We start from the raw sequence: 18,091 nt of genomic DNA, 5'->3' as shown, positions 1-18,091 counted from the left end.
AAAACACTTAGGAGAACCAATACTAATAGGTCATGCTCTGTGTGTGTGTGTGTGTATGTATGTGTGTGCTTTCCCCCCCAGTTGTTGCAAAGGGATGGTAACAGCTATGGCTCTGAGTATCGCCGGCAGCCTACAAAAAAATCCTGCTAAGGAACTTCATGAACTGAATAACATGAAGGTAACCACTTGCTCTTGTTTTGTTTGTTCTGAGCAGACATTTTAGGTTTAATTGATTTACAACAAACTACACATATTTAAAGTGTGCAATTTGATAATTTCTAAAATGTGCATACACCCATAAAATAATGACTGTGATAAGAAATGTTTCCTTGTATACCATCCTCATCCCAGCCAATGTCTGATCACCTTTCTAACACCAAAGATGATTTTTCATTTTCTAGAATTTATGTAAATGGAACCTCATAAAATGTATGCTTTTGGTCTGACCTCTTTGACTAAGCAAATTTTTTTTGCGGTTCACACATATTGTTGCTTTTATCATAAAGCATATTTTATGTTTTTTTAGTGCTGAGTAGTATTCATTGTATGGATATACACAGTTTACCCATTCTCTGTTGGTGGGCATTTGAATTGTTCCCACTTTTCAATTATAATAAATAAAACTTCAATGCATATTTATGTACATTGTTTTCATTTCTCTTAACCATTTGTATGCCATAAGCATCTATAGACGCACGCGGCCAACCTTTTTTAATTAAATTCAAAATATTGTGGCAGTTAACTGGCTAAGTAAATAACTAGGAATGGAGTGGCTGAGTCATATGGCATGTGTATGTTTAACTTTTTAAGAAAGTGTCAAACTATCTTCCAAAGTAAAGGGTGTACCAATATTCCCGCAAGAAGTAATTTTGATAGAAAACACAGGTTTATAATTAAAAATTGTAAATTTTTTATTGATTCATAAAGTGTACTGCTTGCCCATAGTAAATCCAACAATGTTTCTGCATCTAATTTTATGATACTTCACTACTTCTTATCCCATTATAATGATGTCAATAAGCAAACATTGGGGTTTTAGGTCTATATAGAAAAACACTTCTGCACAAATCAGTGAACTGAAGTGATACAATGTTAATTGAAGTTATATTTAGAGGGTTGTATTTAACAGCTCCTCAGTAGGAGTGAGTGAATAAATGAGTTGGTGTACTCTGATTTTTTTTCTGCTTAGTAATGATCTTTTTATCTCTTAGAAGGAATGTTGTGAGTGGATCACCACATGCTCTCAACTCCTCTCTGGGATCAAAGGCAGAAAAATAAAGTTATTGACAGAGGAAGAAGAGGACCACCTCATTGAAGAAGAGGTATTTGTCATGTGCTAGCACGCATCATTATTCAGGTTCTTCCTGTATCTTAATAGATAAGGGGTCAGCGGCTTTTCGCAATCAGTGTTCCGAATCCTCCTCATTCACTTACTCTATCAGAAGAGAATTTCGACTCCAACCAAGAGCATTGGCAGCTCTTCTCCCTTCTCAGGGAGAGAGTTATCCACCCAAACATCTCTCCTCACTTTCTTCTTTGTTGTTGTTATATATATATACTAGAGGCCCATTGCACGAAGAGATTCATGCAATAGGCCTTCCCTTCCCTTGGCTGCCGGCACTGGTTTTCCTCCAGCACCCGGGACCCAGGCCTTTGCTCCAGCCAGAGCCTTCAGTCTTCGCTCCGCCGCTTCGTGCCTACGTATGCAAATTAACCGCCATCTTTGTTGGGTTAATTTGCATACTCTCCTGATTGGCTGGTGAGCATAGCCAAGGGATGGTTAATTTACATGTTTGACTATTATTAGGTAAGATTTTTTTTTTTTTTCTGTAAAATGTCCTGGTTCTTCCATAACTTATAAACATGATTTATAGTAAGGAGTGGATGGGAAAGTGGGTGGAGGCAGACTGGGATGGGGAAGCTCCTCTTCTTGCTGCCCCCTTGGAGTGGGGCCCCAAGATCTTTCTTGGAGGGGGTGGCAGCAGAGATGCCCCAACACCTCCCTGAGGTTGTCTGGCAGCCTCTGTCCCTGGTGCTCAGAATCTGACATGCCCCTCGATTCCAGAACCCCTCTGGGCCCCAGGTCCACTGGACACACAGCTCCTGGTGCTCCGAATCCTGAAGCACCCATGGTTCTAGAATTCCCCACTTGGCTGCTGGGGTGATGGTCCCCTTATTTCTGCTGCCCCCCCCCCCCACCAAGGAGGGAGGGAAGGGAGAAGAAGGGTGCTTAGGTCTCCCCTCCCTATGGGGGAGGAGCAGGGGGAATCTCAAGGAGGGAGGGAGTGGGAGGCAGGAGCCAGGAGGGGCTCAGGCAAAGGTGAGGACAAAGCCACACTGGAACTGGCCCTTTCGGTGATTCAGGAAGGCACGAGGGCCAGCGTCAGGGGCAGCGGCAGGAGGTTCTTCTCCAGCGTGGCACCCATGATCCAGTTGCTGTCTACGGAGCCTTTGAGAAGGGGTTGGCCTTGGGCAAGTCCAGCTGGTACCCGAAGGAGACACTCATGTCTTGCATCCTTGTACTGGCCTCAAACTCCACGCCTACGTGCAGCTGGCCACTGGCTTTGTGGTAGTATGTCCCGTGCATGCCCGCCTGGCCCAACGTTACTGTCGCCAACCAGTTCCACATGTATTTCCCAGTTGGAGACATGACGGTACCCTCCTCCCCAGGCCGCCGGGGGTAGACCAGCTCTCCACCCGGCGGATGCTTTGGAGGTTGTGGGCCGCGAGGATTCCTGGACCCACCTGACGGCTGGGTTCCTGAGAGTGACAGCTGCTGTGAAGTCAGAACCCCATACACCCCGTCCACCTGCCAGTTCACAAACTGACTGCTGGGTCTGGATGGCCGTCTTGGACCTAAGGCCGGGCCCAGCTGGTGAATGACCTGAGCGTTGAGGCTGCCACTATTGTCCATGTCACCCACCAACCTGGGGAATGCCTCCGTGGGACTCAGCTGCTCTGTCCCCACATATGTGACCCTGAAATGGTAGTTGGACTCCCGGATTGTGCCCAGGGCTACTGTGTGGTTCACCGGGAAATGGTTACTCAAGCTTCTGTTGACTGTGAGCTGGACACCTTCCATCTGAATAGGAAACAGCTCCTTGCACTTGGTGTCTCTCCCCAACGCGCCCGGCTTGGGAAGGCAGCCGCAGGCCCCATCGCCCGCGGTCCCTGCAGCGCTGGCGCCTGCGGGGTGGGGGTAGGGGGGGTGGGGGTGGGGGTAGGGGGGTGTGGGGGTGGGGGTCCGTTCTGGACCTCCACCCGCACCAGCCCCGGCGCCCAGGCAGCCCCGAAGGAGAGGGTGGAGGCGGCGGCTGCCCCTTGAAGGCGGGCGTGGGCGGCGAGCTAGCGGCCAGCACGTTCCCCACGGGCGATGGCGGCTGTGCCTGTTCCCGGCCTGGGCTCCGCTCCCACCCCGGGCGCCACGCGCAACCGAACCCACTGCTGCCGCCGCCCTCTCTCCACTTTCTTGGTGAAGGATGTTGTCTCCCGCTTCAGAAAGGAAAGGATGGCTTTCCGTGGAGAGCAGCCTGCCACTTCCTGAGGCAAATCCTCAGGCTTACTGCTTCTGCACACGCACCCTCCTCCCCTGCCATCTTAGTCTCCCCATCAACGTCATTTCTTCCTTTGCGCACTTCAGCCCATGCCCGTTGTCCTCTCCCTTTTGTGTCTCATGGCCTTCCTGATAAAGCCCACTCTTCTTGCGTGACATTCTGTGATTGTGCCCTTGTCTCCTACGTTTCTGTCCTGTTGAGCTGCAGTACTTCTGTTCTCAGAGCCAGTTATGTGCATATTAGTATCCTCTCCCTTGTGCATCTGTTTTTCTTTTACTCATCCTTCAGGACGAAACTCAGACATTATCTTCTTCAGGAAGCCTTCCTGACCAACCCCTTCTTTGACCCCTATACTCTACCAGAGCAAGATGGGGTATATCTAGTATTTGACTATAATATGTGAATCCATAGCATTTCCTTATGCACTAAATTGTAAGCACTTTGAGGGCAGAGACCATTCTTATTAACTTTTGTATCCTTATCCTTAGCACAGGGCCCAGTCACAGGATTAGTGCCCTTTGAATATTTTTTAATTAATAATTGCTAATATAGCACTAAGATATAAATATATATTAAGCTATACTAAGTAATTATGTTACTGTTTTATCTCACAGGACATTATAAAAGAGTTAATCCAGGCTAAAATGGACATACCTTTTAAAGAGGATAAAGAAGAAGGTACAGAGGATAAATTTGAGAAGAAAGAAAAGGAGAAAGCAGAAGTAAGATTATTTGATATCATTTTTTAAAGAACTTCTATATGTACTGTTGAAAATAAAAACATCATCTGGAGTAAACTCTTCAACTTCAACAAAACGCCTTTCCTCATATAGATGCAGCCATATCTGAAGACAACTTATCTCTTCATTTTCTGAAGAAGTGTCCCTTTTCCTATCATTTCAAATCCAGCCATTTCCATTAGCCTCATTCACACCTATATTCCTACTAACTGAATAATCAGTCTCTCACCCTGATGCTGTTTCTTTATTCTTTCATTGCCAAATTCTTTTTTAAAAAAATATGTTTTCATTGATTTCAGAGAGGAAGGGAGAGAGAAACATCAACATCACTCAGCTGCCTCCTGCACGCCCCCTATTAGGGATCCAGCCTGAACCCTGAGCATCGAACTGTGCCCTCCTAGTTCATGTGTTGATGCCCAACCGCTGAGCACCAACCAGGCGCCAAATTCTTTAAAAAGTGTAAACTTCATATTTCCACTTCTTCAGCTCCCATGCTGAGCTGCCTTTCCCCTCTCCTCCCAAGCCCATCTCCACATCTCTCTTTTCCTTACCCTGTCTCCACCCCTGTTGAGGCATTAGTAGTAATAACCTTTCCTGGGGCACTTGTAATAATAACAAAAATATAATGATAGATACTAATAACTGATGCCTAGCATGAGCTACATACTTTGCACATGTTATCTTTTATCTACACAACATGATTTCAAAGTAAATATTACCACCCCCATTTTACAGATAAGAAAACTAAAAATCAGTAATCATATGACTCTAAGTAGCACAACCAGCATTCAAACCCAGATAAGTCCTGGTTAATTCCTAGAATGAATGCCTTCTTTGGCTTTCAGAACTCATCATGATTATCTAACATTCTTTATACTGTCTTACTTTACTTCCCTGATGTTTCTTCTCTGCAAATAGTTTAAATGTTGGCATGACCCAGGCCCATGACCTAGGTCCTTTGCTTGCTGTACATGCAGGACAACAGAACAAAAATATTATACAACACTCAAGCCTCTTTGGACCAGCATTTTCTGTTCTATTTATGATACAGTTCTTGCATATAGAAGGTGCAACATAAATGGAAAACATTATTATTTGGCCACTAAACTCTGTCATACCTTTTAAATCTATAGAACAGTGGTTCTCAACCTTGGCTGCACATTAGACTCACCTGGGAATCTTTTTAAAATCCTGATTTCTGGGCCTCATCCTCCAGAAATTCTGTTTCTTTGTTATGGGGTGGGGCCACAACATTAGTAACAAAGAAACAGAATTTCCAGAGGATGAGGCCCAGAAATCAGGATTTTAAAAAGATTCCCAGGTGATTCTAATGTGCAGCCAAGGTTGAGACCCACTGCGATAGAGCATCACCTCCTTTTTCCCTTTCCTTCTTCTGTGGCCTTACATCAGGCCATTTTTTTCTCTATTTTACAAACTCCTATTTAGCCTTCAAAGATCATTTTCTCTGTAGAAATTTCTCTGTGTGTCAGCAGAATGGAGGGCCATTTTCTGGGTATACACAGCTCTTGGACTATGCCTCTATGCTAGTAGTAATCACCTATACCATAATTATTTTATTGTCTATCTCTCCTACTGTGCTATAAGTTCCTGAGGTCTAGAAGAAATCTGCTTTGTTTTTCTCACAGTATCTCCCTTTGTCCGACAGTACTTCCCCATCCACACTAAATTATCGCACGGTATTTGCTGTAAGTCTTCCAAAAATGCTTGTTAAATGATTAAAGCAAATGGAAAAACGAAAGCTTAGACATGGCGCCAGGCAATTGCCATGCCACTGTGTCACTGGGTCACACACGAGCTCACTGACAGGTCTGTGGTATTCCTGTGCCCTAGGAACCTTCAACATCTACGGAGGATGAAAAACTCATTCGATTCATTGGAGAAGATGAAAACGTTTATTCCAGACCTCTATCTGGAGCAAATAGGTTATCTTCCTGGGTATGTATCTGAAACCCAACTAGGAAATTCAAAGCTAGAGAGAAAAACTAGGAAATCTAACATGATATAAAAATGGTACAGCTCCAAAATAACTTTTATCTCCCCAAGAGGACCAAGGGATTCTAAGTAATATATTTTCCAGATACTGTTTTATTCCTTCCTCGCATCATCCCTAGAAAACTCTCAATCAAGCAACACAACAACAAACACTTCTTATTCTCTTCTGTAAACCTTACTTTAGTTTATATATATATACTAGAGGCCCGGTGCACAAAAATTTGTGCACTCGGGGGGGGGGGAGGAGGGGATCCCTCAGCCCAGCCTGTGCCCTCTCGCAGTCTGGGACCCCTCAGGAGATAACGACCTGCTGGCTTAGGCCTGCTCCCGGGTGGCAGAGGGCAGGCCTAATCCCTAGGTACAGAACCTCGGGCTCAGAGCAGGGCTGATTGGGGAGTTGGGGCACCGCCCCCTGTCACGCACAGAGCAGGGCGGATCAGGAGTTTGCGATGCCACCCTCAGTCACGCTCAGGGTAGGGCCGATTGGGGGGTTGGGGCACTGCCCCCTGTCACACTCAAGGCAGGGTCGATGGGGAGGTTGCGGCACCACCCCCTGTCACGCACAGAGCAGGGCCAATCCGGGGGTTGGGGCGCTGCCCCCTGTCACGCACAGAGCAGGGCCCATCAGGGGGGTTGGGGCTCCGTACCCTGTCAGGCACAGAGCAGGGTTGATCAGGGGGTTGGGGAGCTCCCCCCTGTCACGCACAGAGCAGGGCCCATCAGGGGGTTGGGGAGCTCCCCCCATCACTCACAGAATAGGGCCGATAGGGAAGTTGGGGCACTGCCCCCTGTCACACACAGAGCAGGGCGGATCAGGGGGTTGGGGTGCTGCACCCTGTCACACTCGGCAGGGCCGATGGGGAGGTTATGGCTCTACCCCGTCACACACAGAGCAGGGCCTGTGGGGGGGGTTGGGGTGCCGCACCCTGTCACACACAGAGCAGGGCTGATCAGGGGGTTGGGGTGCCGCACCCTGTCACACACAGAGCAGGGCCGATCTGGGGGTTGGGGCACCGCAGCCTGTCACACACAGAGCCGCAGGGCGATCAAGGGGTTGGGGAGCTCCCCCCTATCAGGCACAGAGCAGGGCTGATCAGGGGGTTGGGGCGCCTTCCCCTGTCACAAACAGAGCAGGGCAGATAGGGAGGTTGTGGCCCCGCCCCTTGTCACACATAGAGCCACAGGGCGATCAGGGGGTTTGGGCGCTGCCCCCTGTCATGCTGATCCCAGTGCCGGGAGGCCTCGCGGCTCTGCTGATCCTGGTGCCGGGAAGCATATTACCTTTTTTACTATATAGGATAGAGGCCTGGTGCACGGGTGGGGGCCGGCTGGTTTGCCCTGAAGGATGTCCCGGATCAGGGTGGGGGTCCCCAGTGGGGTGCCTGGCCAGCCTGGATGAGGGGATGATGACTGTTTGCAGCTGGTCACACACCCTTCAGGGTGGGGGTCCCCACTGGGGTACCTGGCCAGTCTGGGTGAGGGGCTGAGGGCTGTTTTCAGGCTGGCGGGTGACTGAAGCTCCCAACCGCTCCTTTTTTTCTTTTTTTTTTCTTTTTTATTCTGGGCCAGCTTTAGCTCTGAGGCTTGGCTCCAGCTCTTAGGCCTCTGCTGCTGAAAGCAGGTATCTGGTTTGTTTGGGTTCTATAATCGAAACACTGTTTCAACTCCAGCTCTGAGATCCCGGCTGGCTGAAAGCAGGTTTCTGGGGTTTTGTTTAGCTTCTATATTTGTAACAATGTTTCAAACTGCAAGCTCAGAGGCCAGCAGCGGCAGGTGGGGAACGTTGGAGTCTTCCGTCACTGAAGCAAGCAATCCTCATGTTTGCTTCAAGCTGCCTGGCTGCCGGCCACCACCTTGGCTGGCACTTAATTTGCATATCTCGCTGATTAGCCAATGGGAAGGGTAGCGGATGTACAGCTAATTACCATGTTTCTCTTTTATTAGATAGGATTTTTTATTGATTTTAGAGAGGAAGGGATAGGGAGAGAGAGAGATGGAAACATCAATGATGAGAGAGAATCATTGACTGGTTGCCTCCTGCACACCCCCCACTGGGGATTGATCTCACAACCTGGGCACATGCCCTGACAGGAATTGAACTGTGACCTTCTGGTTCATAGTCCATCGCTCAACCACTGGGCCATACCTGTTGGGTGTAAACCTTATTTTAAAATAAGCATCCTTTCCTTAATTTAACAATTTATTGGTCAATTTTTGACCAATTTTTAAATAAATCTACTAAGCAGTTTCTGTTGAGACCTATGATAAGCACATACCTCCAACCATAAGAATTACTGGGAAACTAGAAACTTTTAGACAGTGGCTACAGAAACTCAGCAGAAAAACAGATTTAAAATTCCTCCACAAAGTTCTAGGATCATTATAAAGGTGTTCCGCCCTGACCGGTTTGGCTCAGTCGATAGAGCGTTGGCCTGCGGATGCAAGGGTCCCAGGTTCGATTCCGTCCAGGGGCATGTACCTTGGTTGCCGGCACATGCCCAGTGGGGAGTGTGCAGAACGCAGCTGATCGATGTTTCTCTCTCTCATCGATGTTTCTGACTCTCTATCCCTCTCCCTTCCTCTCTGTAAAAAATCAATAAAATATATTTTTAAAAAAATAAAAAATAAAGGTATTCCTCCACCCCATATTTTTACTGCCTTGATATTTATGAAGTTCCATATCAGACTAAAACATCTTATTGGATTTTGCAATGTTATGTGCTTAGTGTAAAGTAAGTTATTAAGATAAATATAGATAATTTCCTTGATATTTAACTTGATTTGATAGAGTAACATGTTTACCCTTTATTTATTTATTTATTTATTTATTTATTTTATATTTTTTTATTGATTAAGATATTACATATGTGTCCTTGTCCCCACGTTGCCCTCTACCCCCCACCCCCCCCACCCCCGCTCATGCCCTCACCCCCCCGTTGTCCATGTCCATTGATTAGGCCTATATGCTTGCATATAAGTCCTTTGGTTGATCTTTCCCCCTTACCCCCACCCTCCCCTACCTTCCCTCCAAGTCCCGACAGTCCAATCAATGCCTCTCCGTCTCTGGATCAGTCCTTGTTCATCAGCTTATGTTGTTCATTATATTCCACAAATGAGTGAGATCCTGTGGTATTTATCCGCTCTCAAGTTCCATCCCTGCTGTGGCAAATGGTAAGAGTTCCTTTTTCTTCTTCCTCTTCTTAAAGAATACCTTTCAGCATTTCATATAATGCTGGTTTGGTGGTGATGAACTCCTTTAGCTTTTTCTTATCCGTGAAGCTCTTTATCTGACCTTCTATTCTGAATGATAGCTTTGCTGGATAAAGTAATCTTGGTTGCAGGTTCTTGCTATTCATCACTTTGAATATTTCTTGCCAGTCTCTTCTGGCCTGCATGGTTTCTGTTGAGAAATCAGCTGACAGTCGTATGGGTACTCCCTTGTAGGTAACTGACTGTCTTTCTCTTGCTGCTTTTAAGATTCTCTCTTTATCTTTTGCTCTTGGCATTTTAATTATGATGTGTCTTGGTGTGGTCCTCCTTGGATTCCTTTTGTTTGGGGTTCTCTGCGCTTCCTGGACTTGTACGTCCATTTCTTTCACCAGGTGGGGGAAGTTTTCTGTCATTATTTCTTCAAAAAGGTTTTCAATATCTTGCCCTCTCTCTCCTTCTGGTACCCCTATAATTCTGATGTTGGTACGCTTGAAGTTGTCCCAGAGGTTCCTTACACTATCTTCATATTTTTGGAATCTCTTTTCTTTTTTCTTTTTCGGTTGGGTATTTTTTGTTTCTTTGTATTTCAAATCTTTGACTTGATTCTTGGGATCCTCTTTTCTGCTGCTGGATCTCTGTAAATTATTCTTTATTTCAGTCAGTGTATGCTTAATTTCTAGTTGGTCCTTTTTCATGTCCTCCATGGTCTCCCTATACTTATTGAGGGATTCATTAAATTTATCGGCGGTTTCCATAAAATTCTTGAAAAACCTTATAACCGTGGCCTTAAACTCTATATCCAATCGTTTGCTTTCCTCCATTTCTGCCATTTGTGACCTGTTTCTTTGTCTCCGCATTTTGGCAGCTTCCCTGTGTTGATAGAGTGGCCCTGTGCGCCAGGTGTCCTGTAGGGCCCAGTAGCTCAGCCTCCCCAGTTACCTGGGGTGGACACTCTTGGTGCACTCTTGGTGCCTTGGTTGTTGTAGAATCACTGGGAGGAATTGACCTCCAGGCCAATTGGCTGTGAGAATCAGCTGTGTCTAAAGTGGGAGAACTTCTGTGCTGAAGACACCCTTCTGGGGCAAGACTTGCTTCAGTGGGGCTTTGGTGCTCACTGAGTCTGCTCCCTGAGTGTGTCCCTTATGGATCTGAGGAGTTGCAATCTGGATGGACCCCCTCTGACCACTGGGTACAGTGGCTCCTGGTTCTAAGGAGGTGCTAATTCAGCCTCTGCCTGAGGCCACACAGCAGGAGCCACGAAGAGGCTCAGCTGTGAAGCAATGCAAGCCGCTGCGGGGCCTTGGGCCTTCTCTTGGAAGTTCCGGGTCTGCCTGGTTCGGCCGCAGTTAGGTACATTCACATGCAAAAGCCTCTGCCGCAGCCTGGGTGGGGCGGGGTCTCAGGGAGTCAGAGGGCGGAGAAAGCAGCCATGGCCGATTCTCCACCCGGAGTCGCGCGTCTCAGTGTTCCGGTAACGGCTGCAAGCACCTCTGAGTGAAAGCCGCCCTCAAGTTCGCTCGCTGCCGGACAGACCAGCTTCTCCCCGTATGAGACCTGGGTCCCCAGAGACTTCCCGGAACCGGAGTTCAGAGCAGTCGGGAGTTGGTGATTCAAAAAGACAGCCGCGTCCTCAGGCGCCACCCCCTTTCCGCGCGCGCGAGCCGCCGTACCTCTGCACTTCACCTCCGCAGCGCCTCTGGCTCTCAGCGTGCTTTTCTTTCCTTCTAGTTGTGGAATTTACACTCAGCCAGCCTTCCTGTTGTTCTGGGTGATGTTTGCTCAGTCCTTTGCGGTAATTTTCAATTGTTGTGAGAGGCGGCGAATTCCCGGTGTTTACCTATGCCGCCATCTTAGTTGCCTACCCTTTATTTATTTTTAAGTCTTTTCTTCCTTCCCTGTTTCTGTTGATATTGTTTCCTCTGCTTCTTCTTTACAACTCTAATCAAATATATATCCACACGCAGCATAAATAATTTGAAAGCTGGGATGCTGTTTGGCAACAGGAAATCCCTATTTTTGTTGTTATTGAGAGCAGGCTTAATTATCTACTGTGTAAATATGGATAGTAGAAAACATATTCGGAAAGGCTTGGCCCAGAACATCCTGAGGAAATACAGTATCAACTGTTGGGACTTTCAGTTTATTCATCACACATATTTTCTTTGTCAGAGAGAAGCAGCTAATGAAGGTACATTGGCCTCCAAGTATCGTGAAGCAATATCTATCATTGAACACATGCAGGACAAGTTAATGTGAGTATGAGGCACCACAATGGTAAGAAGATGAAGATGCTGGCCAGGAGGTTTGGCTGAGAAATCCACACTTCTTGGCTGACTTTGGTTCTCCTGTGCTTCTTCCCATCTTCACTAGTGGGAAGGGTGTCTCCGAATCTTCTGCTAGAGTCAGTGAACTACATGCTGTAGAAGGAATAGCTCTCCTCACTCACAGTAGAGATGGAGGATGTCAAAGCTGGGGCGGGGAGGGAGAGGGGGAATTAGAAGTGATCCAATTCAGTATGTTTTAATACATGAACTAGATAAATAGATGTAACAGGGAGAAACTACTGTGTATAAGAAGGAATGTAGCACTTTCTGCTGTTGCTCAGTGCTTAGAGCAGTGATGGCGAACCTATGACACGCGTGTCAGAGGTGACACGCGAACTCATTTTTTTGGTTGATTTTTCTTTGTTACATGGCATTTAAATATATAAAATAAATATCAAAAATATAAGTCTTTGTTTTACTATGGTTGCAAATATCAAAAAATTTCTATATGTGACACAGCACCAAAGTTAGGGTTTTTCAAAATACTGACACGCCGAGCTCAAAAGGTTTGCCATCACTGGCTTAGAGTATTAGCCCGAGCACCAGAAGGTCATGGGTTTGATTACTGGTCAAGGGCATGTACCTGGGTTGCAGGTTTGATCTCTAGCCCTGGGGCACATGTGAGAGGCAACCAATCGTTGTGTCTCTCTCACATAGATGTTCCTCCCTCCGTCCTCCCTCCCTCTCTGACTCTTTCCCTCCCTCTCTTCCTTCCTCCCTCCTCATCCCTTCCTCTCTTCCACTCTCTCTAGAAATCAATGGAAAAAATATCCTCAGGTGAGGATTAACAACAACAACAACAAATTTACAAAACCCCAAAAGTAGGAGGAACAATATAGTTAAAATGGCTGAGAATGCCAAAATGGAAGCATAGCCATATAAGTTATATGCTGTAGTAATTAAGAAGCACATCTCAAGCTGATTTTCTTGATTGTACAATCTGGTTTTAAAGGTGCAGAAAAAGAAAGGAATGAAGGGGGAAAAAAAAAAAGACTGTGTGTTTCTGGGCACTTATGCTTAGGAATTTTTTTTTTTTTTTTTTTTTTTTAACGAAGGGATACTGTTGGGTTTGGTTTGTTGGATCACATCAATGAGGAGAAGCCAAAATTAACTTCTGAAAGGGGGTTCCTTGGGTATTGATGGAGACTTCCAAATACCCAAAATCAGATTTCATTAAGAAATGATAAGTATGTTCTTAAATGACTGCAATTCTAACACCATCACCCAGAGTAGCTTCCAGGCCTCCAATTCTTGGCTAATCATTGATGCAGCTGCTTCCCTTATTTGCACCCTTCATCATTAAATACATTTACCTCATCCTACTGCCTTTTTTAGGCAATGAGTTTTTATATATGAATGATACTTTTTTGAACCTTTCCGTTTTGTTGTGTTTCTCTGGACTTTGTCCACATCAGAGAGCTTGAAAACCGAGCCAGACAAGCAGAGGAGAAGTTTGATGACACAAATGAAAAGCTTCATTTTACCCTCATAAGAAATAAAGACCTGGAGGAAATAGTGAATTCTAGGAAGAAGGAGCTTGAAGGAGAAGAAGAACATGAAGGCGAAAGAGCAGCAGAAGAAGAAAAAGAAGAAGAGGACATTTCAGCAGGCAGTTCCGTAAAACCTTTACAGAGAGGTGAGGCTTGCTTTCTGATTTGCTTGATTTAGGTTGTATTTATGAAAGAAAACTTAATTGGGTCCCAGATATTTTATTTTATATATTTCTTCATTAATCCTTACCTGACGATATTTTTTTCATTTTTTATTTTTTTAGAAAGAGTGGGAGGGAAGGAGGAGGAGAGAGAGAGAATGAGAGAGAGAGAGAGAGAGAAGCATGGATGTAAGAGAGACACGTCAATTGGATGCTTCCTGCGTGCATTCCAGCCTGGAATGATAATGTCAGAATTGCAGTCATTTAAGAACATACTTATCATTTCTTTTTTTTTTTTTTTTTTTTTTTTTTTAATATACTTTATTGATTTTTTACAGAGAGGAAGGGAGAGGCATAGAGAGTCAGAAACATGGATGAGAGAGAAACATCAATGAGTCGCCTCCTGCACATCCCCTGCTGGGGATGTGCCCGCAACCAAGGTACATGCCCTTGATCGGAATCGAACCTGGGACCCTTCAGTCCGCAGGCCAACGCTCTATCCACTGAGCCAAACCGGTTAGGGCGATAAGTTGAATATCTTTTTTTTTTTTTTTTTTTTTTAATTAAATCTTTATTGTTCAGATTATTACATTTGTTCCTCTTTTTTCCCCCCCATAACTCCCCTCCTCCCAGTTCCCGCCCCACCCTCCGCCCTCACTCCCCACCCACTGTCCTCATCCATAGGTGCACGATTTTTGTCCAGTCTCTTCCCGCATCTCCCACACCCCTTTCCCCCCCAGGAATAGTCAGTCCATTCCCTTTCTATGTCCCTGATTCTATTATAATCAACAGTTCATTCTGTTCATCAGATTATTTATTCACTTGATTCTTAGATTCACTTGTTGATAGACGCATATTTGTTGTTCATAATTTGTATCTTTACCTTTTTCTTCCTCTTCCTCTTCTTAAAGGATACCTTTCAGCATTTCATATAATCCTGGTTTGGTGGTGATGAACTCCTTTAGCTTTTCCTTATCTGTGAAGCTCTTTATCTGACCTTCAATTCTGAATGATAGCTTTGCTGGATAAAGTAATCTTGGTTGTAGGTTCTTGGTATTCATCACTTTGAATATTTCTTGCCACTCCCTTCTGGCCTGCAAAGTTTCTGTTGAGAAATCAGCTGACAGTCGTATGGGTATTCCCTTGTAGGTAACTGAGTTTCTTTCTCTTGCTGTTTTTAAGATTCTCTCTTTATCTTTTGCTCTTGGCATTTTAATGATGATGTGTCTTGGTGTGGTCCTCTTTGGATTCCTTTTGTTTGGGGTTCTCCGCGCTTCTTGGACCTGTAAGTCCATTTCTTTCACCAGGTGGGGGAAGTTTTCTGTCATTATTTCTTCAAATAGGTTTTCAATATCTTGGTCTCTCTCATCTTCTGGGACCCCTATAATTCTGATGTTGGTACGCTTGAAGCTGTCCCAGAGGCTCCTTACACTATCCTCGCATTTTTGGATTCTTTTTTCATTTTGCTTTTCCGGTTGGGTGTTTTTTGCTTCCTCGCATTTCAAATCATTGACTTGATTCTTGCGCTCCTCTGGTCTGCTGTCGGGAGTCTGTATAATATTCGTTATTTCAGTCCGTGTATGCTTAATTTCTAGTTGGTTCCCCAATATAAGATCGAGGGTCTCATTAGATTTCTTGAGGATCTCACTACATTTATCGGCGGCTTCTAGACAGTTCTTAAGAGACCTTAAAAGTGTGGTTCTGAACTCTATATCTTCCATTGACAATTTTGTCCTGTTTCTTTGTCTCCGCATTTTGTTATGCTTCCTTGGTGCACCTCCTAGTGGTCTTTGTTTGCAGTCTTATAGTTAAATCTTGATTGTTGTAGCTAATTCCAGGGAGGGTTTGACCTCTAGGCCAAGTGGCTATGAGAATCAGCTGTGTCAGTAGTGAGAGAACTTCTGTCCTCTAGGGAGGTGCTAATCTAGCCTTTGCCTGAGGCTGTCCGGCAAATGCCTGTGTGCAGGGCTTGGGCGGGGCGGGTAGAACAGGATCAACAGGGTGGGCCGGAGAGAGCAGTTATGGCGGCTCTCAGTCCTGTCCCCAGGGGCTCTGCCTCTCTGAGTCCCAGCACCCGCTGCAAAGCTCAGAGAGAAAGCTGCACTCGCTCTGACCGAAGCCAGACAGTCCCGCTTCTCCCGTTTGAGTCTGGGTCCCTAAAGACTCGCCCGGATCTGGAGCTCAGAGTCTGCGACTCCCTCCCGATTGAAAACGCCAACCTCGCCCTCCGCCGCCAGCCCGCTCCGCGCACTCCGCACCTCAGAATTTGACTTCAGCACTGCGCCTCCTCTGAGTGTCCGTATGCGTTTCTCTTTCCTCCTAGTTGTAGGACTTCCACTCAGCCAGCGTTCCTGTGGTTCTGGGTGATGTCCCTTCCGTTTTTTGGTTTCACTTTTGAAGTAGTTGTTCAAAGCAGCAAACTCCGGCATTAACCTATGCCGCCATCTTGGTTCTCCTGAATCACTTATCATTTCTTAATGAAATCTGATTTTGGGTATTTGGAAGTCTCCATCAATACCCAAGGAACCCCCTTTCAGAAGTTAATTTTGGCTTCTCCTCATTGATGTGATCCAACAAACCAAATCCAACAGTATCCCTTCATTAAAAAAAACACCCAGGTATGTGCCCTTAACTGGGAATCCAACCTGAGACCCTTGGTGTGTGAGCCAACACTCAAACCATTGAGCAGCACTGGCCAGGGCAAAGGTCATAGATATTTTAGAAGAATATCAATAAATTTAGTGTTGATCTTCTACTTCTCATAGGATTGCATATACATTTAATTACATAACTTCTCTTATTCAGAAAGCACAAAAAGGAAAACGAAATGACTAACAATTGTAGACTAGTAAACTAACTTGAGATACAGTTTTGACTTACAAAACTGGCAAAGATTGTTTAAAACGAAAGAATACAATGCTGGTCAGAGGGGCAAAGTAGTTAGTTTTACAGAAAACTTGTCGGTCGACAGACAAAAATAACTTGAGAGTACACGTGGATAGGCCTTTAAAAGCAACATATACTTTGACCTAATAATTTCACTTGAGAATCTAAGGAAATCATCGTAAATACAGAAAAAAACTTAATGCATAAAGATGTTCAGTGCATCATTATATATATTAGGAAAAAAATAGAAATAATCTCTCCAATTATGGAAGAAAAATTAAATAAGTTATGCTGCATTAATATACCTGAATACAGTAAAATGATGCTTACAAGTTTATAAGACATGACAAATTCTTGTGTTAACATATCAAACACAAGAAATAAATTATAATACTATTTTATTTATTTATTTACTTATTTATTTATTGTTTTACATATGTCTCCTTTTTCCCTGATTAATCCCCCCCCCACACACACAGCCATTCCCACCCCAGGCAAGCCCCCACTACCCCAGTGTCTGTGTCCATTGGTTATGCTAATATGCATGCATACAATACTATTTTTTAAAGCTAGAAAAAAGGCCAGAAGTAAATATGCCCAAATACTGACAGACATTATTTCTGGTTGATGGAATTTTATGGGAAATTTTATCTTTATTTTTTTGTACTTGTTGGGTTTTCTGTGATGAAAATATCTCCTTTATTATACTAAATGGAAAAGGCATTTAGTTGTTTTAAAAATATATATATTTTTATTGATTGCAGAGAGGAAGGGAGAGGGAGAGAGAGAGAGAAACATCAATAATGAGAATCATTGATCAGCTATCTCCTGCACGCCCCTGAGTGGAGATCGAGCCTGCAACCTGGACATGTGCCCTTGACTAGAATTGAACCCGGGACCCTTCAGTCTACAGACCAATGCTCTATCCACTGAGCCAAACCAGCTAGGGCTTGGCATTTAGTACTTTCTTTTGTTTCTTCTTCTTTTTTTTATTGATTAAGGTATTACATATGTGTCTTTATCTCCCCATTGCCCCCCCACAACCCCCCAGTTCTTTATTTTCTTACCTCTAATGAGTGCTATAATATTCCCTCAGGCAGTTCTCAATATCTCCAACATTGGAGACTGTTTTTTTACTTTTGCTGTCATCTTCAACCTGTGGTCTGTTCCCAGGACAACGGATGGGAAGCTCTGAAAAGTTTAGGGGAATTGGCTCCTGTGTAAGGCACCACGCACTGGAGGGTCATGGGTTCGATTCCCAGTCAAGGGCACATACCTGGGTTGCAGGTTCTATTCCTGGTTCCGGTCAGGCTGTGTGCGGGAGGCAACCATTCGATGTGTTACTTTCACATCGGTGTTTCTCTTTCTCTCTCTCCCTCCCTTCCTCCCTTCCATTCTCTCTAAAGATCAATGGAAAAAGTACCCTCAGGTAAAGGTAATTTACAAAAAAATGCTTTATAAAGTAAAAAGTCTTTAGTAAATCATGAGATCGTGTTAGTGTAACATTCTAATTGCTTTTGTCTTTCAGAGGCACGACGCAAGGGGAGTACTGTGGGCGGCAAACCCAAAATCCGGATTAAATCCAGTAAGGGCAAACCAAAGCCACACCCATAGCGTGCTGGGCCTCGCCGCACCCCCCCCCTCCCCCCCACCTGATTGCACCCAGGTATCTCTGTGCTGTTGAGCTGACACTGTGCCTCAACTGAAGGGCTT

At 45.1% G+C, this 18,091-nt stretch overlaps 1 protein-coding gene and 1 pseudogene across 2 annotated transcripts in view; one reads left to right on the top strand and one right to left on the bottom strand.

Moving 5' to 3' along the window:
* Positions 1-18,044, top strand: part of AXDND1 (axonemal dynein light chain domain containing 1) — a 58,884-nt gene extending 40,840 nt beyond the window's left edge. For both annotated transcript variants that reach the window (XM_036344535.1, XM_036344534.1), the window contains 7 exons: positions 82-178; positions 1,212-1,322; positions 4,169-4,276; positions 6,146-6,250; positions 11,687-11,769; positions 13,257-13,477; positions 17,907-18,044. In XM_036344535.1, the coding sequence (XP_036200428.1) occupies positions 82-178; positions 1,212-1,322; positions 4,169-4,276; positions 6,146-6,250; positions 11,687-11,769; positions 13,257-13,477; positions 17,907-17,992 (811 nt within the window). In that variant the 3' untranslated portion in view covers positions 17,993-18,044. The remainder of the gene's footprint in view (positions 1-81; positions 179-1,211; positions 1,323-4,168; positions 4,277-6,145; positions 6,251-11,686; positions 11,770-13,256; positions 13,478-17,906) is intronic.
* Positions 2,311-3,712, bottom strand: LOC118673179 (annotated as a pseudogene).
* Positions 18,045-18,091: the final 47 nt, after the last annotated feature.

The sequence above is a fragment of the Myotis myotis genome, unplaced genomic scaffold, assembly GCF_014108235.1.
Source record: "Myotis myotis isolate mMyoMyo1 unplaced genomic scaffold, mMyoMyo1.p scaffold_m19_p_18, whole genome shotgun sequence".
Classification (NCBI taxonomy): Eukaryota; Metazoa; Chordata; class Mammalia; order Chiroptera; family Vespertilionidae; genus Myotis; species Myotis myotis.
This window is presented reverse-complemented; position numbering and strand designations above follow the sequence as displayed.